General features: G+C 42.9%; 1 protein-coding gene across 8 annotated transcripts in view; it reads left to right on the top strand.

Moving 5' to 3' along the window:
• Positions 1-20,753: 20,753 nt before the first annotated feature.
• Positions 20,754-26,374, top strand: part of GPHN (gephyrin) — a 296,920-nt gene continuing 291,299 nt past the window's right edge. For 4 of the 8 annotated variants that reach the window (XM_037393804.1, XM_037393803.1, XM_037393802.1 and 1 more), the window contains exon 1: positions 20,755-20,895. In XM_037393804.1, coding sequence (XP_037249701.1) covers positions 20,832-20,895 — 64 coding nt within the window. In that variant the 5' untranslated portion in view covers positions 20,755-20,831. Of the gene's footprint in view, positions 20,896-24,334; positions 24,417-26,374 lie in introns of all 8 variants that reach the window. The other 4 variants (XM_037393801.1, XM_037393798.1, XM_037393797.1 and 1 more) reach the window with 2 other exon arrangements.

Raw genomic sequence — 26,374 nt, 5'->3', positions numbered from 1 at the left:
GAATCTCATAAATACAGAAATCATGGCCCAGATTTTGAGATACTAAGTACCTGCAGCTTCTGGGGACACCTGGAAATTGTAGATGCACAGTATCGCTTTTGTTTTAATATCTGGCCACAGTCTTAACGCTGACACAGGAAAATGAATGACAGATTGTACAGAACTTTCATAAGACTTCCCCCCCCCCCCCCCCCCCCTTCAGACTTAAAGAAAAAAGGGATGAACCTGTCAGGTAATGACAGTGGCAAGGAAGGAAATGTATGATGGGTCTTCAGAACAGTCCAGAGTTACTGTCTGTGTTGTGCTGGGGTGGGACCAGCTCAAGACAAACCATCTCTGTAGTGTATGTTACGTTGGGTCATTGGCTAAGCCAGATGATGTCTACCATAAAAAGAATTTAGCTATTCTAACAACCTTTTCCCTGCTAACCGATCAGATGACATACAAACTTGGAAAAAAAAGAAATGTAGAATATATACTGGACTTCATTTAGTTGAGGAAAGGCATTCTTTAGAAAGTAACAAAATAACTTCCACCTGATAAGTTTTGGGGGCTTCTACTCAATGATGTGTTAACATCTACCTAGTTACTTGAGAAATAGTGACAATGTAAAAAAGCCTACCAAGACTACCAAAATGATAGCATTTATTGCCCACTTTTAATGGCAGTCTCAGTGGAAGCATCTGACCAAACAGACTAATTTCTGACTTACCTTGTGCTGAGCTTCTCAGGCCATCACTACACAGGCTTTATAACCTGGCAAAAGTCCACCCTTGCTAAAAAGGAACAATTCCTCCTCTCAGTTCTTCTTGTCACCTAGATGCAGTGTTCATGCAGCTTGTTGCTCAGCCAAATCAGAAACCTGGTCTAGACAAAAGCTAGCAACTTGTGACAGCAGCTAGCCCTTCTACCAGACCACTTACACCAGAACAATGCTTAAATATTTCTATTCACTACTAGAAAGACACTGAGGTGCTGAAGTGTGTCCAGAGAAGGGCAACAAAGCTGCTGAGGGGTCTAGAGATTAAGTCTTACGAGGAGCAGCTGAGGGAACTGGGGCTGTTTAGCCTGGAGAAAAGGAGACTCGGGGTGGGGGTGATCTTATCACTCTCTACAACTACCTGAAAGGAGGCTGTAGTGAGGCAGGTGTTGGTCTCTTCTCCCAGGGAACCAGTGCTAGGACAAGAGGAAATGGCCTCAAGTTGCACCAGGGGAGGTTTAGCTTGGATACTAGGAAAGGTTTCTTCACTGAAAGGATTGTCCAGCATTGGAACAGGCTGTCCAGGGAAGTGGTTGTGTCACCATCCCTGGAGATATAAAAGATGTGTAGATGCCGTGCTTAGGGACAGGGTTTAGTGGTGGACTTGGCAGTCTTGGGTTAATGGTTGGTCTTGATGATCTTAAAATTCCAATGTAAACAATTCAATGATTCTGTTTGCCTGCACATGCAATTGTTTTGCTCAGCTCCAGCTCCTCTTGACAGGGATGAGAACCATCTTTGACATTGGCATAGCTGACATATTCCTGCCTGAGTAAGAAAGATCTGGAGACAATAATCAGCGCAGGTGCCTGGTTCCAGGTCATTTGCATTTGTTTTCCAAAGCCCGAATCCACAAACTGAAACGGAAGAACTGAAATTCAAAACTTGAAAATGTGCTGGTGCTGTGAACAGCCCCTCACTTGGAGAAGACCTGGAGCACACATCAGGAATTCTTGGAGAGAGGTTAAGCAGGTGGAAGTGAACATGGCTGCCAAACTGAAGCTGTCATTTAATTTTCCAGCTTGTTTTACCGATTTGGCTCCCAAACTTGTGAAATGGTTCCCAAAATTAGGCTTATAATTACTAAATTGTGTGGTCTAAACCCCACCTGTTTTTTCCAGATATCTCACATAACCTAATAAAAGGTATTCTCTCTCTTCACACCGTGATGACCACCACAACAATATAACTAAAAAAGCCTTTTTTTTTGTTGTTTTGTCATCCAAATGCCGTGTCACTGACAATGAGCTAGGATTGCCCATCTGACCCTGTCTCCCTCATGGTAGCAAAGCCTGGTGAAGTGCTCTGTGCAGGGAGCTTTGAGAGAGCCCTACCCCCACATCTCCAGGGCACAGCCTTTCAGGTGACACAACAGGTGACTCAGGTAATAAAATATTTACTGTAAGGGAGAATGAGGTCCCTTTTACTGGCAGTAGCTGGGGAGAAAGTGGTTGAGCAAAGCATCTTGTAACAATTTACACCTGTATTGCCAATGCATAATGTGCAATCTTTGTGGAAAACCAGTAAGAGATCATTAATTTAACAGAATATGTGTTTAAAATGTCTTATATGATATTAAGCAGTCAGAAATAGATCTCTAAGAAGGGATTAGATATATAAATTATAGAAAACCTCTGATAAGAGATAATTTAAAATTAGAAGGGAAAGAAAATGTAATGACTCTTAAGGTCACAGCAAACGGCAAAACAAGAACTGTCTGTCCCTGCTGTGTCTACAATGGCCAGCCACCAGATGCCGTGGACAGGAGTTTGACAGGGAGAAGAAAAGATTTGTTTGGAAGAAGACTATAGAGAGGCACAGAAAAAATAACATAAGGAAATGAAAGATGGCAGTAACATTAAACTGATTTGGTTTGACGTGCAAAATATTTCTGAAAGTTCAGAGGTAACACTACTTTCTAACACAAGTCTTCCATATGAATGTTTATTCATATGTACCATATGACCGGAATGTAAAGAAAGGAAATGGTTTTTCTAGTGATGTCTTGGTTGTTCTGCAGCCCACTTTATCATACCACCACTTCTGGGGCTTCTTTAGGATTGTAGGTGCTGTGGAAAGGGGAGGTATTGGTAGTAACATCAACAGAGAGCAATCAGAGACTTCAAAGGACTGAATGGGTTTGAGACTTAGAGCCGCTGCCTGGCATTTGCATCACCTTTTAGAAACTCTTTTAAATTATCATCCTGACCTCCCAAGTTACTTTCAATATTGGGTGGTTTCTTCATTTCAGGAAGGGATGATTAACATGAGACCTCAGCCAGTGTACGCTGAGATTTTTGTAGAAGAGGCCTCGATCTGCAACTTTTGGTATGTGGGGAGTTACTCACAGGCATATGGTACATGCCAGTCTCTGAAGCGCAAGTGTAGTTAAGCTTCTGCAGAAAAGCAGCCCATTAGTTCCATTAAAATTCTATGCTGCTATTTGCAAGTGAAGTGGGCTGGCAGTTTCAGAAAAACTTAGCCAAAACCACACAGCTTTGCAGGAAACAGTCAGCAGGCTCTCTAAAATTCCTATTCTAGAGGTTTCAAGTAATTTTGCATCACGACATACAATTGATTCCAGTTCAGTGGACTGATTGCATTGGACCCAACTGCTAATTGCAGTTAGTGTTGCAGAATCAAGCTGCAGTTCACTTCTTTGTGAAATACAACAGCCAACCTCTCACATGAAACAATAAGAGTAAGCATTTTTTACTTGGAAAGCAAAAGTTATTTGTAGGAGATAAAAATGTGGTAAAGAAGAATTCAAAGACCAATCCAAAGAGAAATCATGGCATCTATGACAGACGGACTTAGTTGTCTAAGCTGAAAACCATGACCTGCAGCTGTACCAGCTGTCTGCATGTGTCCTTTTTAACATGAACACTCCTTAGGTGGCTGTAATTCTGCTTTTCAGCACGCCCAGAACTACTCCAGCTTGAATAACTAGTCGCCTAGTTCCCATCTAAGCTGGTTGCAGTCCAGAAACCAGGCAGAGCATCACTTACGTCCCCAAGAAGTCTATAGTATGCCTATAGAATGCTTCACGCAAATTCAGAGGACTGGGCCACTCAGTGCCTTCAGTCAAAGCAGTAATGACATACCCAGTTTTTATATATTTAGTTTAATGACTAAAACACTCACCCAAGAAGCAGGAGTTTTACACCTTTCAACCTGGAGGTAGGTGTTCAGACCACCAGCTCCTCCCTTCCAGGACAAGTCCCTAACAAATCTGGCTATCCCTCCGCTTCTGCTGAAAAGAGGAACCTAAAAAAGGAGTGAAAAAGCACTTAGCCTAGTGGTAGGGCAAAGGGTAGGGGAAACACTTTTGGTCTCTGTTCGCCGCCTACTGCATTTTCGAAGTGAATGGGGATCTCTGCTTTGTTAATGTAAAGAATGCTTGTAAGCACTTGAGTCAGGCATGTACGCTCCAGAAAGGACTAGGAGAGCAGATTTACTCTTGTGCACGTACAAGTGCTCTAGCTCCACTTACACAAGTGATGCCAGAACAGGTGCAGGGAAGTGAAAGGCAAGAGCTAACACTGGACATAGAGTGCCTTTTCCCCTTCCTAAAAATCCAAATCTGTACTGACTACCTGCAGGCAGCTCTCCACTCCAGTCACTGCATCTTTGGTCTCTCATCTACTTTCCATACATAGGATCAAGGCATCTACATCTGACTTGTCATTCCCGAGTTATAGCACCTTTGAAACACAACTTCCAGACCCTCGTCACTATTCAGAGCTGGTTTTAGTCAGAACACCACCTCACTTTTTAAGCTGATGTGAATCTTTAAGGACCACAGCAGTCAAATCATTTGAGAATTTATAAGTATTGTTCTCATGACAGCTTGCCTGAATTCTCAGTAAATCAATGCCCAAACCTAAATCCACTTCTGTCACAAAAATTGTTATTAAATTCCTTTAGGTCATTGAGCTTTTTTTAAAAAGCAGTCAGACAGTGCTTGAATTCACACTTGCTGCACTAGAGGGAGTAGGAACCTCATCTCAGCCATGGGCAGCTTTACCTGATGCAAGCTTCCATAGAAAACATGCTGTTTAGGGGATGCCTACGTGATCAGGTTCCTGGCTATTGAATGTCAACTGTGAAACAAGGACATCATTAAAGATCAAAGCTGATGCTCTGTGTGGAAACAAGGCTTTTTCTAAATAATCTCCACTTTGAACACTGCTAGCTGTTTCAGAATATTTCTTTCGTCAAATATCACTCATATCTATAATTACTTCTGATCCAGGATCCAGGTGCATGCCTTGCTGAGGTAGGGACTTCCTCACCTTATCATGATTTTAATTTTATGCCTTAGAACAAAATTAGTTTCCAGTGTCAAATTCCCTCTGACTTTGCTTCTTTGTATAGCAAACAGTCCTCCACATCAGACTTGTTAAAAATTCCTGTTCTAAAGGTGAAAAAAAGCACTACATGGATAGTATAATCTGTTTCTCTCTGTAAATTACAGGCAAAATCACCTGTGCTACATTAGTTAAAGAGGCATGAAGGCATGGTTTAATCACTACTTAAAAACATCCATACACTTCCATCTAAAATGCTCTAACAAGGGTTTTTCTTAAGAAAGAAAAATCCATCAAAATTCTTGAAGGAATCAGTGAGTGATGAATTCTTGTGTATGTCTTTTTCCTTTACTGTGTCAAATGGATGCTGGCATCTGTAAAATAGTAAATGTAAGAATGATGCAGATGATAACAAAAAGAAGGGATAACTTATAAAACCTCTTCTCATATATTGCTGCAGAAACTGTATAAGCAGATCCCCTACGCCATCAATAGAAAATAATGTACTTCCACTCACAGAAGCAATATATATTATTTACAACTCACAAGGCCAAAGTCAAAATTACTGTTCCGTTAAAGTTCCCCTGTCATCAGCCACTGTAGCCTCTTCTACATTTTCAGATATTTTCTAGATTTTGATCCTTTTCCTTTGTCTGTTTCCCTTTCCCATTACTTTCTGAACAGAAGACAATAGCAAAATTCTCTACTTTTACCTCTTCCATCCCTCCACCTCTCTCTTCACTGCAGTTTTTGGATGTGATATAGCTGTCTTTTTCTCTTGCTCAGTCTTTTCACTGTCTGACTTTACTACCTCCACACTATCCTCATTTACCTCTTCTCCTCTCACTCATTCTTAGTCATCTCCTCCTCCTCTGGTTCTTTCCTTTCTACCTTGAACCAGATCATAGGTTCCATTATCACAGCAATCTTCCTGTAATGCCCCCTACCTTTCCACACCTCCTCATCTCCTCCTTTGGGTTACACAAGGCATATAGTCTGTTTCCTCATTTCTAGTTCTCCATGATCTTCTGGCAACAAATGAAATATGTCATTAGTCTAATTAGTATGGAGATTCAAAACTTGGAATTTTAACCAGTGGGCATAACTCTTAAGGAAAACCTGAAAGGGAGTAAGCCTGATGAATAATTAACCAGAATACCTAGGAAAGGAAACCTCTCATAAAAATATAGAAGTGCTTGGAACTAGCTTTGCTTCCTTATGCAGTGCCATGCCGTGCTTGAATGGATGAGGGAAAGATGCTGCCATTCCACCATTTCCCGCTGCTCTTGAGATGAGCAAAAATAGTCAGAAACAACTAACCTGTGCTATAACATTGGAGGGAAAGGGCACCCTACATCTTTGTGGGACATATAATCAGTCTCTTCATTTGCCTCCATTATCCAAACCCATTTAATTCAAGCTCTGATTTGAGAAGCCCTTTCTTCTTTTAAGACTATGGGGCATATTTTAAAAGCATTTTTTTTAAATAAATGCGGAATATTTCTATTGTCTATAGAAACAGTCTATAGGCAAGAAAATGGAACAGAAGAGTATGGAGCATATTCAGCCAGTCCCAAAGAACTTTTTTTTCTATGTTCTTGAAGAAGTCACTTGATCTTTCCCTTTCTAGTTTCTTCAACTGTAAAATGAAATTAATACAGCTTGCCTACTTCTGAGATGACCAGAGGACACTAACATTCAAAAATTTCTGTGAAAATTCTGCCTCATTTTACTTCAATTGTTTTAACAGCTGTACCTACCACTTAAGGGTAGGTGAAGCCTCTGTTACTAAAGTTCACACAACTCTTTGAGACCTTGCATAAAAAATAAAAACTAATTAATGACCTGGAATTTCTTTTACCCATCTGAGAGAAGCAAGATGGATTTAGTTTCTCAGCTGGCACACACCAGGTCCTTTGAGACCTATCAGAACTGTGACAACGTGAGTTTCATGACTGCAAATAGAAAAGTCATGCACTACCATGTACGGATATGTGATGCAAAGCAAGGAAGAAAATGTAAAAGCAAAAGATTTTCCAATGAATAATCCTATGAAAATAATAAATGCAGCTTTAAGAAGCAATGTGTTTATTTTGCTTTCAACCTTACTTTAAATTATGCTGGCAACCTCTTCTGAGCACCAGCCTTACTGCATGTCTTAGATTTCCCTTCCTCAGAGCCATAATCTTAATCTTGACTGTTAATGTACATTGAGCCCAAGACCAGTTACTCTGCCACATATTCAGGCCAGCTAGTGCGGTGGGGAGAATTCCCCTCAAATAACTGTGTGATCCCCAGTGAGCCCCTTTCTTACTCTGTGTCTTGGATCAGGCTTTCTTGGTAGTCTCACCCCAACCCTAGCTCCATCCCCAGACAGATTTACACCACGAGACAGTGGGAGCACCCTGGTTAAGGTATGCTCAAGGAAGAAGTCCAGCAGCAGTCTTTGTCTGCCTTTGGTTTCAACTGAAGCCCCTTCTCATTTGCCATATGTGTGCCATTTCTCATTCCCAGGGCCTAACATAAGCCTAACTTGACCTTAACTCTTGAATAAGCCTGAGGTGAGGAATCCAGCACTGTCCCCAGGAACTCTTCCTGTCATCCCACTTCGCTGACTGGATGGAGGTACTGGCCCTGGCCTTTGTTTCTTTTGGTTTTATAACAGTTTTGCTTGCTTGCTTCAAGAGTTTCTCTAGTAAACCTTGTTAAACCTCTATTCATAGATTCACATGCTGCAGGTCACCTTACAAGAAGTGTACTCTCTAGAGCAACTTGTCTCCAGCTGGAGTGCTGTGCCTAGTTCTGGGCTTCCCTGTGCAAGAGAGATATGGACATACTGGAGGAAGTCCAGCACCCAGCACAGGGCCATGATGATCATTAAGGGGCTGGAGCATTTCTCCCATGGAGGAGGTGGGGACGACGGACCCAGACTCTTCTCAGTGGTACCCAATGAAAGGCCAAGAAGCAACAGAACCAAATTGAAGTACAGGGTGATTAAACATGAGAAAAAGATGTTTTGCTGTGAGGCTGACTGAGCACTGGAAGAGGTTGCCCAGGGAGCTTGTGGAGTCTCCATCCTTGGAGATATTCAAAACCTGACTGGATACATCCCTGAGCAACCTTCCCTAGCTGATCTGGCTTTGAGCAGACTGGATACATCCCTGAGCAACCTTCCCTAGCTGATCTGGCTTTGAGCAGGGAAGTTGGACCAGGTGATCTCCAGAGATCCCTTCCAACCTCAACTGTTCTGTGATTCCAAGGGTGAGAAGAGTGGAGTACAGATTTCTAGTTCACTGAAGTGAGCCTTACAGATTCAGGAAGGCAGATGGTGATTGTTCTGCTCAAAGGTGTAAAGAATGCCAATTTACAATTCGAATTAAGGGAGAGTTAAGAGGCCAAGCACTTGCAAGATCCTCCATTTATAGTCTGTGGAGTGAAAAGGGAGTTACAGCTTGCAAGTCACACTAGAAGTGAATTAGAAGTCCCACAACACAGGAGAAGCGGGCAATTAGGAGAGAAAGGGATTAAACCAAAAAGGGTCATAGGAACTGTATGTTTGGAGGACACAGTGAGAGCACAGTTTCACATTACAGCAACAATTTTCTCACAGTTCTGTTTAAAAATAACACCGCTGTCACAAGGTTTACTTAGAGGTAAAGTTTCCTGTTATGTTGCCAGTGAAGGGGACAAGCCTGTTCTTCCTCCCTTCCAACACCTTTTTCTTTCTTTCTATCCATTCCTTTCCTAACGACTGCACTCATGAATTAGATCAACTCACTGATACAACAGAATATTGAACCACCAAAAGAAAAATATGGTTACTCCATTGGTGCAGTTCAGTCACTTTGATGTTTCCTGTGATATGTAGTTGCTAGAGCCAATGCAAGAGAGAGCATGGGGAAACACAGCTGTGAGAGGTGAAAGAACCAGGAACATCCACTTTGGCCATACACTCAATTGGATGCCAGCAAAATTTATTAGACATGAAAAAGAAAATGTTATTTTAAATACTCTTGACTACAAGTGAGTCATTGGTGTAATCAGGCAGCTTGGCTGCAGTACCGCCACGCGCCCTAAGGCAGTACGCTCTACTTTGCACTGTGCAACAGGATCACTGACAATATCTACCAAGACTTAGAGCTTCCCTAAAAGCCCTAGGCAATGAAGGGCACAAAGGTACTTCCAAACTGTTGCAAATTTCAAGTCATCATTACAAGAATCCATTCCACAATCAAGAACAGCATTGTATGAATTTAACACAAGTTGATGGCAAAAAACTATTAATATCTCCAAAGCTTAATGATGTCTGAAACTCAAGATCCCATACAGTACTTGCCCTCACCAGAACTTGTGTCAGAAAAAAACAACAGCTTATAAAATTTTAATTGAATTCTAATATTAATTATACTTTGTATCAATATACGGAGCATATTTTAAAGGGTCTCTTACATGAGCATCTCTACAGGCATCTTATCTGTAAAACTGATGATACCATGTGGAAATACCAGTTTTTTTCTACTTGAAAGACTACCTCCCTTATCCCTAACACTGTAACAGTAACAGAAAAAAAAAATCTGCTTGCTTCTACAAAGCTAAGCTGAAAATCCTTCAGAGGTCTCACCTACTAAACAGATACTTTTCTATACTTAGCAGCTTTTAAAATTATACTGCAGCCTGACCAATGGAGACAGAAAAGGACTTCCAGAGAGATGAAGATAGTCTTCTGAAGTACACAGAAAATGAATGGCAAACAATCTCTTCCAAAAGTAAGTACAAGAGAAAATAACACTCAGATCATGTTTAAGAAAAGTGTTCTTTCAAATAGTGAGGTGGGACCCTACGTAAAACAAATACATACCACCTGGCTATATTTAAATACAGAATTCAAAGTTATAGGTCTATTGGCTTTACTTACTCTTGGAAAGAACAGGCGGAAATGATAAAATTCCAGTGTGTCTGCAGAAAGTTTTCCCATTGGGAACCAATGGGAACTGATCTACAAAGAGAAGTGAATAAATCTCAGATAAAGAACTGGAAAATTCTGTACTAAATGTAGGTAGGGAGTATCTGTTTAACTAAAACGGACAGTATTGTGTACATGGCTGAAACAAACCATGGACACCAGAAGATCAGAATGCTTATACTGCTTCCTGCTCTAAAATACTATGTGATCTTGAGCAGCTCACGGTTTCTAAATACGTCTGTTAATACTGGGAACCTCAAAGCCACAATTGCATTTATACATTTGATACGTAGATGCTCAGCATCTCATAAAGTCATTTATGTTTTAGGGTGATCAGCTTGCATCAAAATTGGTAACAGTTACTGGAAATTTTGACAAAGGCTCCTCACTCCTCACTACTTGTACGATAAGTAATAACAGAAATGAAAAATAATTTTGGAATACACACACATACACACGCACACCCTTGCTTTTAGATATGTCTACATATACACAGAGACACTGTTCTAAATGAAAAAGAGATTTGAGCGCTCAACATAGTATTTCATATTTCATGAAATTGTCACTGAAATCAGGAATAAGAAAACTGAACACCAATGTAGCATTAAGAAGCAGGCATTCTTTATTGCAGTGCTGGATGCACGGGGGATCGTTCCACCTAACGCACACGGCTTCCTTCTCTCAGGTAGCTCATTTTATGCAGTACATGTAAATATATGCAATATATATATGCATATTTCCTGGAAAAGACATACATACTCATGAGATTACCCAAACCCAATTATAATATTCATCCTTCTTCTTGTGCATGCCTAATTGTCCAGAGTGGAGGTCTTTGGTGGTCCTGAGGGTCTGCAAATTCGCCCACTTCTCTATTCTCCTTTGTAGTCCCCATATACGGTCTTAAACCAGGTCATCTCATCTCTTACTCTTTCTTGGCCTGAAATCACTGGCCTTGGGCCTGTCTTCCTTCATCCTCCAGGGCTACCCTTTTGTTAGAACCTGAATTTATTGCTTACAAACATACAAAGATTAATTTCAAACAACCACGGTACCTTAACACTGACTGTTTGAACCTAGGATGCATGACGACTACTAAATTCTTAAGATTAAATCTTAACCCTTCCGTAACATTGTCGTATAAAAAAGTAAGACTATTTTTCTTATAGTTGGGAGAAAACATCTGGATTACTGCTCAAGGTAACGTCACCCTTGGAATTAATGACACTTGAAATCTGAATATAGTCTAAGAACAGCAAGGAAGTAAAAGGATACCACATTCCCACAACAGGTTTATCTGCAAGCTGTGACAAACTTCGTAAGGTCAGCTAGATAAAAAAGGGTTTTCTAAGTTGTCAAATAGTGTGACAAGTTTGTCTGTGGTATTCAAATTTAGGGCCTCCAAGATCTTGTGTTGTAAGCCGTGAACATAAAAAATGCAATGCTGTGTGAACGGGAATCCAAGAGGGTTTTTTTGCAATGACAATTCAAAATCTGCGACAGTTTAGAAATGTCAAACCCGTTAAGCAGAGCCCCTGCAGAGCTCTTTCAGAGAATAAGAAGGCCCATGTCCAAGACAGAAATAACGTGAAGGAGATTTCTTGCTCTAGGGGACTAATCCACCAGATTGATGGGTGTTGGGATGCTAATACTGCAACCGGAGAGGAAGCTACCTGGCAGAAGCAGACTACACTGCTACAGAGTGAGCATTTTGAAATTTCAGGGACAAAATTGTAAGACAGGCTGAGCTTTCTACTGTGGAGAAATAAGAACATTTTTATTTTGATAGTATGTAAATGTACCAATACATTATTTTTAGCCAAAATGGAAACTGACATACTATAGTTCCTTTGATTTCAGAGAGACAGTGTAGCAATATATTCAGAATTGTACTCTTAGTACCAACGTATTGCCAATTTATGAGCTATACATTGAAAAAATCATGTGTTTGGATAAGAAGAAATCAAGCTAACAACAGTTAACGGTAGAATACAAGAGAAATGGTGTGACCTGATACCAGTTTGTCATTGCTAGTCTGTAACTGGTCAGCATGTTTTACAGAGGCAGAGCAAACAGAGCAGTCAATATCCTAGAAAAAGGATTTAAATCATACAAAGGTATTTTTACTAGTTATGAGTGTGCTTTAAAGTGTATTTGTGCTGCTACATTATGAATTTTAAACATTGATCTAAAGTTACTTCACAAATACCTTAATGCCATCTATTCTAAACAAAGTAACTGGACAACTGATGGAATAAAATTAGATTGTTTTCTAACTCAAGTAATTCTGTAAATTGAGCAGCACCTACGGGGTGTACAGTAAATCAGTATGCTACTGTCTAGATGAACAGCCCTTTACACAGTGTAGTGGTGAACCCATGCCGGCGCGTGGAGCAATATTCAGCCTCACAAATTAGGTGCACTAAAGAGGATGGTAGACCCCAAAGGAATGGTAAGATACAGATGACTGAAAGTACCATACAGGAAGGCATTACAAAAATTGTATATATTCAAGATGTTTGTTCCAGATCCTTTGACTATGTGACGATATAATTACATTCAGGGGCTACCATATAGGTAGTAGTTCTGAACTTCTGTAAGTGGCTTATAAGAGTCAGCTTGCCTAAACAGCTACTGGGCTGGGATTGAAGACTTCTGGACACATGGTCTTGACTCAGTTTCCTAATCTTTAAAAGATGGGTAAAAGATCTTATCTAATTTCTAAGTATTTAAAAACATATAAACAAAAAGTGATATCTCAGAATTAGACAATAAAGATAAATGTACACATTGTTAACTAACTGTCACTCCTTCTTTAGATGAAACTTGTTGCAATCAAATATGAGACAAGGTTTGTATGAGGTGGTAAAATACCAGTTTTTCTAATAAAATTGGCTCAAAGGAACAAGAATTTGACCATGCAAACTGCTGGTGTAGTCAGAAATACTCTTTTTCCAGAGTCGTCTCTTGGGATGGCATTCCGTGAGGTGTGGCAAGCCTATAAAACAGACTAAAGAGGAAGGTCCTTTCTCACCTTTCCAGGTTTCCACTGACCCTGCCTCCCATTCACATGGGTTACTGTGCTGTCTCTGGCACTCCTCAGACCCATCTGTGAGTGGTTTCTGCCAGACCATATTAAAACCTTGCACAGATTTCTGCCATAAGAGTGAAATGCATTGGCTGATGGAGGAGTCTGATGAGTGCAGTGCCAGAGAGGAATAAGGATCAGGTGTGGAGAGAGGGTGTGGGGGTGAGAAGAGTGGAGTAGGATGAAGCAGAGATGCACCTGCAATTTTAAATCTGCTTCTCGGGTACAGCAACACTACCTGAAATGCTAACATTTTCAAGAGACTTTATTTTTTCTTTTCCAAATTTTTTTCTCTTTGGAAAATGCTAATATGGGTTAATAAAAGTCAAGCAAATAAGATCTAAATTAAAATCAAAGTGAGAAATAATTTTCATTTAGGGTTGAACTGAATGTTCAGTGAAAAAAAACTTTTTAGTATTTATAATTTTGTCCAGTAACTCCTGCATTGGTCGAATAATCTATTAAAACCTTTTCTGTTTGGCCAGAAGATAAAACAATCAATTTTTTTCAGATGGGATTGATTCTGTGAGAACGTTTAGCTTCATGTATTTAACTGTTTGCATTAATGACAGTAAGATTTAATGTGAGTATATCTATTTATATAGGTTGGACTTAAAACTTCAGTATTGACAGGTGTAGTAAAAAGGGAAAAGAAGGATTTCAATTAAGTGGGGGAGAGAGAAAAAAAGAATTAGGTCATGAATGTGATTCTTTGACTTAGAAGCAAGGATCTGGACAGAGAAACACTTCACTTCCAGCCTCTGTTTCAGTTGTAGATTAAATGTTGATTAAAATTGTGACTAGAACCCGGGTCTCCCTTTTCCCAAGTGAGTTCTTTAATACCACAAACAGTCAGTCACACTTGGGTATTCACCCACTGGTTTAGCAATAACTATTTATTTACTCGAAATACAAGCCCTGTGAACAACAGGGACTTGAAAGCCTTATCCCACCCAGAAAAGCTGACAGCTTGCTGCCTAGCACACTCAGAGGTGGACATTTAAATCCACTATTTGACTGGAGAGCTGAAGCGCTTTTGAACTTTCAGGTCGCAGCTGAATGCCCTGTCCAGGTTTGTCTTTCTGTCGAGGTAAGACCCAAGTGTGTGCCCATATGCTGCTTCAGCAGGAGCCAAGGAGACTGTGACAGGTCCTTAATCAAGAAACCGTGGTACCACAGCATCCATCAGCGAGTCAGTTGCAATGCAGCCAGCAACTGTTACCCCTCTCTCTGTAAACCCAGAGTAATAGTGGCTAATCTTTCAGACCTCATCAGGATAAATACATTGATTGTGATATACTTGGATACTAAGGCAATAGCTCTTACGTTAGCATTTTAAATAAGCGATGCAGGACAGATGGAAGTTAAGCCTATACAGGACTAAAGAGTAGGATGAAAATGAAAAGACTTAAAGAAAGGTCTGTTACTGGAAAGCTTGTTTTTCTGTGTGCTTTTCTGCTTGAACTTGGATTAACTGTGGGAGAAGTAGATTTTTGATACCAACAGCCTGTCTGTATTGGGAATTAAAGCATCTGAGATGAAGCTGAGGTAACAGAGTTCTGGAGCAAGACTAAATAAGCTACTGCAAAACACATCCAACATTTTTTAGCCTTATCTAAACCAAAAAATACATAAAGCCCTAATAATACACAGGGCCTGTGTATTAAAACAATCTTGCATTCAACATGACTACATATAAAGGCTCATAAACTTGCCATGTCATTTGTGTCATCTGGTAACCTTATATGTGTAGAGGTGACAAGCCTTTTTCACTGGTCTACAATGCAAGTATGTGTAAGCAGAAACAGCAAATAAGATACTGATTTTGTTCTTGAGGAGCAGAAAACCAAGTAATCTCATAAAAAATGAACAGAGACCAAATCTTCTCACACCATCACTGACTAGGCATCAAGGACAGTACACATGACTATTTCTATAGGCATAGCCTATGGATCACAGCAAAAAAATATTTCTGGGGAAGTCATGGCTACTCAATTTTTGCCTGAATTTTATTTGTTGATATAGTTCTATATGTCTGAGGGCTGACAAACTCTTTGAAACCCACTAGCATGTCGTTCAGAGCTGAAACTCTGAACAGTGTTCTTCAATGAATGTTGGAGAATTTGCCTTCAGTCAAGCTGGCAGGACATTGCACCTGCCCTTCTCCATTACAGTATCCTCCTCTTCCTTAGGGGATCTGGTCTAGTATTTTTAATGCTTCTATTAAGGCAAAACAAACACCACAAGATTTCCTACAGAAGCAAGCTGTCATTTGTTCACTTTTGGCCACAATATGTGATGAACATTTGTGGCTAATTCATTCTGAGATATTTTAATTTAATCATGGGTTCAAAATACTTACCTTCTCTTACCTCTTTCTGCCTTATTTCATACAGTTTGGAGATGTCTTGCTTATTAATAAAGACCAAGATTCCTTAAAGTTTTATTTCATCTCTTCCACGGAAACAAGGGGAAATACAGTTAGAGGAAAATAATGTATGGAAAGAACTGATTCAGCTCATCAAAATTCTGAATTTAGTTTACATGAGATCCAAAAGCATTTTCCTGCTTTTCATATCCAAGTCCTTAATGAGGCGGTTTTGTCAAAGTGAAATCTCAGAAATAGAATGTGCCAGTAAGATGTCTTTTAAATCTGTCTACTCTTTGTGTACGCTAAACTCATCAACTGCTTTTCTAAAATAGCTACTGTTTTTTGCAGCAAACGAAGCACAGACAATTGAATGTGTCAACACCACTCGCGTGGAGTCACAGTAAGATTCATTTATTTTGTGCCAGGCACCCATACTAGTAGTGAATCAACTGAACTGTATTTGTAGTCAGATGTCACACATATTGAATGCCTATCTCAAAGAGCTTGGTCCTGCTCTCAGATGGGCTGTGCATTGGAGGGTTGTCAGTGAGGGCAGTGACCCAGAAGAATTGATACTGGGAAGCATCAAGCTTCTCATCCCTGCAAAAGTCCTTGAAGGTTACCTTTGGCTGGCACCATTTCCAAATTATTCTGAAAGAACGGAAGCTCTTCTTTAGTGTACTGTTTTTCTCAAAAAGCCTACTTTGGCAGATTAGAGTAACTACAGCAAAATATCTGGTGTACCTTCTTTAGGGTGGTACAGAGAAATAAGACTTGTAGTAGGACCAGCTCAATGGATGATGAACAAAAAGATAATGATTATGAACCGAAAGATAATCCTTTGCACAGGATCTGCAGGACCTCCACTGCTCTTTAGTGATGGATTCAAACCCTTGGAACAAAGCTGAGGGTATACCTCAGTTTGGAACTTCCCTGCCTGGCACTTCTTGAATTCTGTCTGGGAATGTCTGGGCAGAAACATGTATGTAATGCAATAAAACACGCTGGTCCAACATGCCCTGGAGAGAGACCTACAGAACATTCATCCAAAGGCTTGTAGAGACAGAAGCATTTCTTCATCTGAGCAGCAAAACAGTAACATCTGAAATTGCAGACAAAGAAGAGATAAGCTGGATAGACCTGCTTTGTGCATTAAATAATCAGAAGATATGTTTTCCCTATAACCATTTTCCTGAGCAGGATGATGGGGAAGGAGAAACATTTGCTTTTATGGTTGCCCAGAGTATAAGTGCAAAAAAGGGCTATAAGGGAATCAGACTGGAGACCACTCACATGGTTGTCACTGTCACAGAGCCATCAAAATCATACCATATAAGGTCAGTAAATGTCACTATTCCAGATGTTCTTGTTTCTGAGAGTATATGTGAGGTTGTATCCTTGAGCATATGGTGCCATTTCAAAAGTTACACCACAGTAGGTAGCTGAGTAGGAGGAGGCAATGAGGGAAAGAGGCTGTACACATGGATGTCTGTCAGGGCCACCTTCAGAGTGTTCCACGTGCCTGTCATTGCTGCAAATGCCTGTATTGCAGTTAGGCATGAACTAAGTCATGATACAGTTTGTTAACAAGTTAACAGCTTCACTCATTGCGTAATCTCAGACAGAGGCTATTTGCTTAATCGACAAATCTGACCCTGCAAATGTTGGTGCAGCGCAAGGAATAATGCAGTTCTACCCTAACCAAAACACATTTCGCTCCCACTAATAGTTAGGACAGTCACTGAAGCTAGGTTCCTACTCCTGGCTGGAGGTGTAAACCCAGACAGGGTTCTCAGGAGGACTCTTCAAAGATGGTTTCACAAGGATGGAGTATGGTATGGGCCACTGGAACATTCAGATGGTTTGCTAGCCTTACATAGGCAACATGTGGTGCACATTCCATCTTTTCCCTAGGTGCTTGCCTACAGGAGGGGATTGTTTTGAGAAATCACCTCTTGTATCTTCTTCTAGAGCAATGAATATTGTGCTATATCAGTGGCTACACAGAAAATGCTTATACTACTCTTTTTCAAAATTTATAGATCAGTACAGACTATTGAAACATATCAGAAAGTAATCATGTATAATAGACTGACTTTAAACCAACAGTTGCATTGGAAAAGCTTTGTATTTGAATGTCTCAAAACTTCCAGTTTCCTGACCCTTTACCAGACTTGCACCAGTGAGCTGGAGGTAGAAGTATGCTTCCTATTACTGAACCACTGAGCCAGCTAGTCTCTTGATCTTACTTGGATTTGCACCAGTGGCATAGACATAAAATGCTCTGAATTCCATTAATGATTCATTAAGCCAGCTATTTCATGACTTCAGCTGGATCTGTACCAATGGCACACAGTTGAAGAGCTGTGTCCCACTGCTGATCCAGCTAGCCAACCAATTCAAAATAAAAAAGAACAGAGTTAAGAAATTACATTTAAGGAGCCACTAAAATATATATATATATAAAAATCAGACCCCTGGGACAACAAAATTACAGAAATTATATTGAACACCTACTTTAAATGTGAAGTGTCTCTGATAACTTTCAATGAGTTTTTAGATTATCCTTGCCCACACTGTAATTGACAGAACAAACTAGTATCTTCCTGTAATCATACTGAAGTGAACATTTTTTTTTTTAACCATGATTTCTACAGGTAACTAAACAAGTGCTTCCTATATGCTCAAACTGTTTCACCCGAATGAGTAATTAAAATATGTAATTCTATAGTGCTCATGATAAAATAAGAAAGCTTACTATGCTGGGCAGTGGGCTAAGACTACAAGGAACAAACCTGGCTGGAAGAGCCAGCTTAATGAACAGATATTGATAATTAACAGCTGGCAGACAACGTAATGTAAAAAATTTCCTGAAAGGTTACTAAGTTGAGTTCTATTTCAGCGCTGACGTGACAAAATGTGATTGCCAGTTGTGCATTGACCTTGGGGAAACCTTGTTTTTCTCTGGACACTCCACGTGAACTCCAGTACGGACTGCCAGCATATTTTCTAGAATGTCTCCCTGCAGTAAAAGGTTTCTTGCTCACACACACTTGTTTCCTTACTCTCAAAAACTCGACTGCAGGACATCATCCAATGTACAATCTTCTCCTAAGCTATTACGGATCTACCATTATGTTAATGATCATCTAGTTTACAAGGATTATCGTACCACAGTAATAAGCCCCCTCCTATTGATTTCAGTTTCTTCTTGACTCAGACTTTTAAAAATTTGTAAACTTACACCATTTCATTACATTAATACAATCTTCTCCTACATTTCTATACAAAAACCCCCACACAAATCCCAGTAGTAGGCACTTATAAACCAGGAAGTACTGAAGGTAACGTTGCCAGTGGAATCTGAATTCTGCCCCTCCTTCCTAACACCCACAAGGGCAAAAATCAACAGGCTACACAAGGAGACTATGAGATGTTCTGAATAAACAATACTGGTTTTAGTGTAGGGTGTGAGAATCCTCTGCAGGAAGCTACAAAATGTCAAGTTACTTGCTTGTACTTTAGATAATTTCAGATACATTTAAGAAAAAAAATCTTTTTGTCTTGTCTACAGCAGAATATTCAACACACAGTGACTGAACACATGAGGGAACAGCAGCATGAGCACCAGCAATGCAGCATATCTTCAGTAACCATGCTGTTTTGGGTTCAGGCTTACACCCACCCACATATGTTGTATTATACCATTGCATAACCAGAGATCTCTGGAGCCTTAATTCTCAGTCTCTATGGCTGCACACGCTGCAACTGCCGTGCCAGTATAGAAATACTGATAGCATGTGCACCACCCCACCAAAGTGCTACTAGAGTGACTTTCCCCCAGACGTAGGGTATTTCTTCAGGCCTCTGTTTTTGCACTAGTAGTCCATGGAAGAAAATGATGCGCTAAAGAGAAAGCTTCTGAAGTGGTTCGTTAATGCCTATGCAAATCACAAATGCTTTCAGTAATTGTTTGTTAGCACACAGTCAAAAGGAGAATGATCTGGAGTCTGCCATTAGCAAGATGGTATTGAAACTTCAACAGGAATATCTGAAAATATAAATATCCACTGGAGTCAGAGGGCTTGGACTTGGACAGCGGGTTATCACTCGCGGTTGATGGCGTTGCTATTAAATGTGGAAGGCATGTGCCTCCGTATTCATTCAAAACCAGTTTAAATACTTGCTTTCAGACAGTGTCCTAGATCACATAGTACAAATAAGACAAAGTAAAGATGATATGGTGCCGAGCTGCTTAGTCTAAAGGCTGTGTGTAGCAGCAGCTTGAATCTCAGGGGAGAGAGGGCAAGGGCTGCGAGGGGAGGAAGGGAAGCGGGCAGAGAAGGCTGCAAAAAGACCTCGCCGAGCCCTGGAGAGTCGCGAGCGGTCGGGAAAATGTGGTGTCTCCCTATTTCATGCTGACCCAAGGAAAGGGTGACCACCATCCTTGCTGCCTGCCGCCTCCCCCGACCGGGGAACTCTTCAGAACGGGGCTGCTGGCCCCGCATGACCTCATGATGACAACCCCCCTGGATCCTGGGGACCACGAGCAACTCGGCTGCGAGCCCAGACCCCGCGGGTGACCCGGGAGCGCCGCGGGTTCAGCCCAGCCGCCCGCCCCGCCCCGGCCAGGGCCGCCCCGCCGGGGCCAGCGGCGCCCGCACCCAGGGCTGGAGCCTCCGGGTGGAAAACGGAACAAAAAAGTGCTGGCACAGAGGGGCGCGGGGGGGCGCCCACCGGCTGCGGGCGGCCCGCCGGGGGTGAAGGCAGGCGGGCAGCGGCCCGGGTTCGGGCGGCGCGCTGGCACAGCCGGCCACGGCCCCGGGGTACCGGCTGGGCGGTCCGATGGCCGCTGGGCCGGGCGGCGGGGCCGGCTGCCCCGCGGCCACCTCGCCCCGCGCCACCGGGCCGGGACAGCTCCTGCCAGCGCCGCCGCTGCCGGCGTGACGTGGAACGGCATCGCAGGCGCAGGGTTCCAGCCCGCCGCCGGAGCCCTCAGGGGCCAGTGCACCGCCAGGGCTGCGCGGGCCCCGCCGCCCCGGGACGCGCGCGCCGGCCGCCGGCGCCGGGCCCAGCGGTCTCGGCACTAGATTGGTGCTGCCTGGGCCGCGCGCAGCACGCCAGTCTCGCGCTCACTGGGCCGGGCGCCGCGCCGCGCCGCGCCTGCCCCGCGCGCGGTTGCACCCGCTCGCCCCGCCCGCCCCGCTCCGGGGTGGCCCCGCCGCCTGGCCCCGCCCCGCTCGGCCCTGCTCCTCCCCCTCTGCGCTCGGGCCGCTCTCGCGCTCCTGTCCCCTCCCCCCCGCTCGCTCCCTGTCAGTGCGGTGGCTGCGCCGGGAAACATGGCGTCGGAGGGGATGATTTTAACGAACCACGACCACCAAATCCGCGTCGGGGTCCTCACAGGTAACGGGCCGCGGCCGGCGAGGGGAGAGGCGGGGGGGAGGTGGGAGGCGGCCGCGGGCCGGTGCGCGCCGCCAGGCCGCCCCGCGGGCTGCCCCGGCCGCCGTCCCCTGTGGCGGCGCCGCCGCTGCGCAGGGAGCTGCCGCTCCGCCGTGCGTGCGGCGGCCTCGGCCTCGGCCCGGGCCCGGGGACGGGGACGTGGGGGCGGCGCTCCGGCCACCGGCGCCGCGGCGGGGACGTGTGCGCGAGGCCGGGAGGCGTCGGGCGCCGCTGCCGCAGGCGGGCGAGCGAGCGGGGCTGCCGGGCGCCGCAGCCCGGGGGACTGGCCAGGGAGTAACCCGCTCGGAGGGTACAGAGTGCGGCGGGGGGCGTCTGGCGCGGGGGACGGGGCCGAGCCTGGCCGGGCTTCTTCCGGAGGCGGTGGAGCTGTGAGTGCGAAGGCGTTCGGGAGAAGGGAGCCCGCGGCCGGCGCGAGCTGCGGGCCGGCGGGAGCGTGGCCTGCCTTCCCTGGGCGGCGGCGGGAGGCGGCGGGAGGCGGCCGGAGCTCCCGGCCCCGGGGGATGCCTTTAGCGTGGCACGCTGTGCGCGGCGAGCACCCTTAGGGTGACTCCTTCCCCTCCCCCTCCCTGGCCTGCACTTTCGGGCGGGTGGGGGTGCGTTGCCTGTGTGCTTGTGTTGGGAGGGGGAGGAGGGCATGTGTGATGCCGCTGCTCACAGCGCATGGATGATGCTTTAATGAACCCCTGCACATGACATGCAGTGGTTGCACAGAGCGGTTCCCGGACCGGTACCAGTGCTGCAGGCTCCGAGGTTTCTTCTGCCTTGGGGCGGGGGGGGCTTTGCGGTTATTCCGGTGTACCGTGGAGCTCGGCGGTCCGGTGGAAGCGCGGTAGGCCGCCCAGAAATGAAGCCCCGGGGCGTGCGGGTGTGTAAGGGCGTAAATAACGTTTCTGGTGAAGGAAGGGCGAGAGATTTTAGTGAAATTTTTGCGCGTCAAGCTCAGTAGCTTTTATCGGGAGCCTGGGAAGACATGACCGTTCATTGAAAGCGGCGGTGCGAGCGCGCTGAGGCATCGGAAGACGTTCGGAGTGAAAGAGGATGCATTCCTTGGGGCGAGGAGGCCTGGAGTTAACCTGAAAGTTAATCATTAAACCCAGCGATATTTATTTAACGCGAACGCCCCCGGCGGCTCACGCCTCCTTCGGAAGCGGGCCCGTGCCCGCGGTGCTGGGGGTGTGTGTGCTGGGGGGGTGGCCGTGCCCGCAGTGCTAGGGAGGAGGGGTGCTGGGGGATGGGGGGTGTCCCCGTGCCCGCGGTGCTGGGGGGCCGTGTCCGCGGTCAGCGGCCGGGGCCCGGCGGGCGCTGTTCCGCCGGCGGGTGCTGAACGCGGCGCGCCCCGTGGGTGCCGCGGCGGCGGGCGCCCGGCCCTTCTTGGGAAGCGGTTGGCTGCAAGGTTATTCTGACGGGAAAGCGCTGGGAAAGCACGGTGTGGCAGAGGTGGAGGTCCTCAGCGTTGCATTCAGATTTCAGGCAGTCGTATCCTCAATAAGGACAGAGCAGGCCGGACCAGGTGCAAGAGTCCAGCTGGGGGAGTTTGTACCTTTTGTTCCCGAAAGCTGGGACTTACGTGCATTATGTATTATTGTAAAAGTTAAAGTGAGGAGGAGGTGTCTGCTAACAGAGTGGTGTAAGTGTGTTTTGCACAGCTTCGTGCTGTACAACTTGGATTATTATTCTTTGTTGATCAGTGAGCTGTAATAATTTTCACCTGTAAGTGTTCCCAGGATGCAGCACCAGATACATATGGTGCTACAATCATTTAAATAATGATTAAGTCACAATAGATTCGGATAATCTTTCAGAATACATAGGTTTTTATTTTGTGCTATAAATCCTGTTTGAGCACTATGAAGCTCTTTTAACTTTGTATCCTAATTTGCAATTCCATTGAGAAGAGCGTGTGGTCTGATTTTAATTTTTTTGTTAAAAGGCATAAGCGAGCATAACAGTTTTAGCCCTTTTCCCCTCACTGTCACTGTTTTGAATTGCAGGCTGAAAAATTTTGCAGAGAACTCTTTTGCCATTTTGAAAGGGAACATCTTGGTTTGCAGTTTTCCTAGACTCCTTTTTGTCTATGTTTGTAGACATGAAATACAATTTTATATAAATGTGTTTCTGTAATATCATATATGTGGCCAAAATTAATTATTTTCCACTCTGGCATTTAATTTAACCCCTGAAAGAGAGTATTTCTATTTTAGAGGGTTTGGACCCCCTAGTTGTTTCTGCTCTTTTAAACTTAAAAAATCTCTCTTCTGAATTTTTCTTGTGGAAATGAACTAATAATCACTTCTTGGCTGGTGGATGAAGGAATAAGCGTAGGAATGGAAAGGTTAGGTATGAGCACTATTTTTTTTTTGCTTTTTGTTTAATCATTTAGAACAGTTCAGTGATCAGAAATTAATAATTAACATAACATGACTTCTTTAGTTTTTCTAATTAAGATCATGGCCATATGTTTGTTTTGTCAGCAGTATATACTTGTGGGTTTATCAGCACAGCCATATAGATTTATGTTCCTATTAGACATGGTATACTCAGTTTAGAAAGTACAATTACTGCACCTTATGATAGTGTTCAGATGGAATTTAAATTTACTTATGAGTAACTCCTTTGAACTAATTTGGAATAAAGTTCTGTGTTTATTTTTAATTGAGGATATAAAAAAACTATTTGGGCATGCTGTTAGTCTTGTCTGTTGTCAAGATTGATGCACATGGCTTGAGTATATTAATACAGAGTGAATTTTTTTTTGTGTAGCATAGTTTCATTGCATTCAGTTTTGTTTTGCATGTTATTGTATTTAGTTTTGCTTAATAGATCTTTGCATCTTTGTGTGTATTGGTAGTTTCCTATCTAGAAGCAAATGTGTATTTCTTCACCTGTGACAAATTAAGATGGGTACAACGGATTAGAGAAATAGAAAGTTTGCTTATGGTTTAGCCAAAGTAACTTATTGTGTTCAAATGCAAAATTTTGCAGGATGCAGCACCTCGTGTTTTCAAAAAAATACTATTTGTTAACTTTTCTTATATCCAAACTGTCAAGGTCTTTTAGTTAAGAGTCTATGAGAAGAACGGAGTCCATGATTAGGACTTTTTCTCAATGTGGAAGAACTGTCTTCCTGAAATCTGGGGAAGTCCTTTAGTGTATACAGTATCTGCTGACTTGCAGATGTCTTTCATGTTTATTTTTGAGTCCCTATACAGAAGGTTGTAGAGTTAAGCTTATTTAATGGAACAGGGGGAAATATAAACAATGACAGATTACAAAGTCATGAAACTTGTTGTGAACTAGAGGGCTATGTCTTATGTGAATAGGAAGTCTCACCAGTTTGTGGCTAGAAAACTGAGTTCTAATCTTTGTGTGTTGTTTTTTCAAGACATTTTGCAACATGTGAAAAGAATGCAACCATGAAAGTGTCATATCCAGCCCCAGTGTTTAATGAAGTGTTCAGATTAAAGGTACTGCGCACTTAAGTTCCAAACCTAGTTTTCCCTCTTCCACCACTGATACATAGCGCATGCACATGAACTAATAATGGAGCTTCAGTGTTATGTTGTCATTGGGTTACGCTTATGGTAAAATGCATTTTAAAAGGACTGTAATGCTAACTGTCAGATTGGGAGAATATTGTTATGGAGAATGAGTTTTCAGGGTTGGGCTAACAATGGCCAAAGCTTTGTCATTTATATATTCTCAATATCTTCTTTTTAAAAATGAAACACAGAGAGATAAGTAACATGGAGTAGATAAATGTAGTCATTTTCTCTCTTTTTTACTTATGGTAAAGGTTGGATTATATGCATGTGCTATCTGCAGTGTTGTACACCGGTGCTTCCTTAGTAAAATACAGATCTTGATAGAGAATTACTCTGATTGCCCCTTGCAAGTCTTTCATGTTTGGGATTTCTGTGACAGAATGGTTGTTAATCAGTTACCGTTGGTGTCAGGATATTGGACATGGATTACTAAGTACAGAGTTTTGTAATGCTAAAGTTGGCTAGAAAAGAGAAGGCAATGTGCGTGGTACCCAGAATTGAGTCAATATTAGGTCATCGTTCACTGGTGGTGACATTGGTAAAAGTTACATAATCTGTGAGCTTTCTTGTTACGTGAGGGACTAAGTGGCCTCTTGACTAGAACCATCCAAAGAGATCTAAACGATGTTGCCATCTCCACTAGCCTGGTGGAAAAAAGAGACTCTGGTTCTCTCTGGTTGCCCTTTTATGTTGTCATTTTTCTTCTCTATCCCCATTTTCTTCTTCTTTACCTCTCTCTTTGTTTTCTGTCCAGTAAGCATCTAGTGTAGCTGGTCAAAACTTGATGTTCTGTTACATGTTTTTTTCAGAATATTCCTGATAAAACTTGTCAAATCTGGGGTTGGCTAATAAAGCTTCTTTCAGTGTTTGTCTGCTCTTGGGGCAGGTCTGTGAGAAAGAGTCATCTCTAGACACAAACAGCATTTTCTGCCTTTGTTCCTCTTTTTGTATTGTTTTTTGCTTGTTCTAAAAAACAAAATATCCCAGGCTAACTTTCTTTTTCAGGATAGTTCTATTGTATTTAGTATTGATTAAAAAGTGATGATGCAGCTTTTTACCGCTATGAAACATTTTTACAATTAAAATTACAAATGCAATCCTTCACTAATCATTTCTTCTTCAGGTACTTTATTCTTCCTTTCCTCTTCTAAGTAGAGATTAAAACATTTTGAATGGTAGTTGTTGCCATGGGTCTATGCAACAAAGCAAACGGAGGTTTCTGAATGCATAACCTCAGATTTTGTTTAGCCTCTTAACACTTAGCATCTTTAAGTGTCCGAGACAGTTTTGTTTGTTGAAATGACACAGCACGTACACATTGTGTCTGAATTTATCACTTTGAAGGAAGTATTCTTCCCGGATAGTGAAGGCCTCGTCTACTTGAAAACATCATCCAAATGGATTACCTGGGCAGATCTGAAGTTCACTGATACAAAAGTTCCTCAAAATTATCTTGGAGAAACATTGGGAACAAAATACTTACGCTGTCACTGTTTGTTGGTTGAGACTGTTAGAAATATGTATGCTGTTGGTTTTCCAACTGAAAATTTGTATGCTTCTCTCAACTTTCTTCTAAGGCTCTTCATTAATAGCAAGCCAGTTGAAAGATCTTTTTCCTCAATTGTGTTGCTATTCACATTTTGGACATGCATTAGAGTTACAGTGAACTTTCTTACAGAGTGTGCGTGGGAGGGTAAGGACTGACATAAAATTTGCTAGGGCTTATTGCCAAATTGCCCTAATTGTCTAAATTGAAGTTGGTTAGCTTTTTGCTTGTGATCTGCCTTTGTGTCAAAACCCACATCTTATTGGGCACTTGTCTTCAAAACACAGGTTCAAGTCATAGCTTTTCCTAGGATCCTTAGTTTTCTTCCAAGTAC

This window comes from Falco rusticolus, chromosome 7 (assembly GCF_015220075.1).
Source record: "Falco rusticolus isolate bFalRus1 chromosome 7, bFalRus1.pri, whole genome shotgun sequence".
In the NCBI taxonomy this organism is placed as follows: domain Eukaryota; kingdom Metazoa; phylum Chordata; class Aves; order Falconiformes; family Falconidae; genus Falco; species Falco rusticolus.
This window is presented reverse-complemented; position numbering and strand designations above follow the sequence as displayed.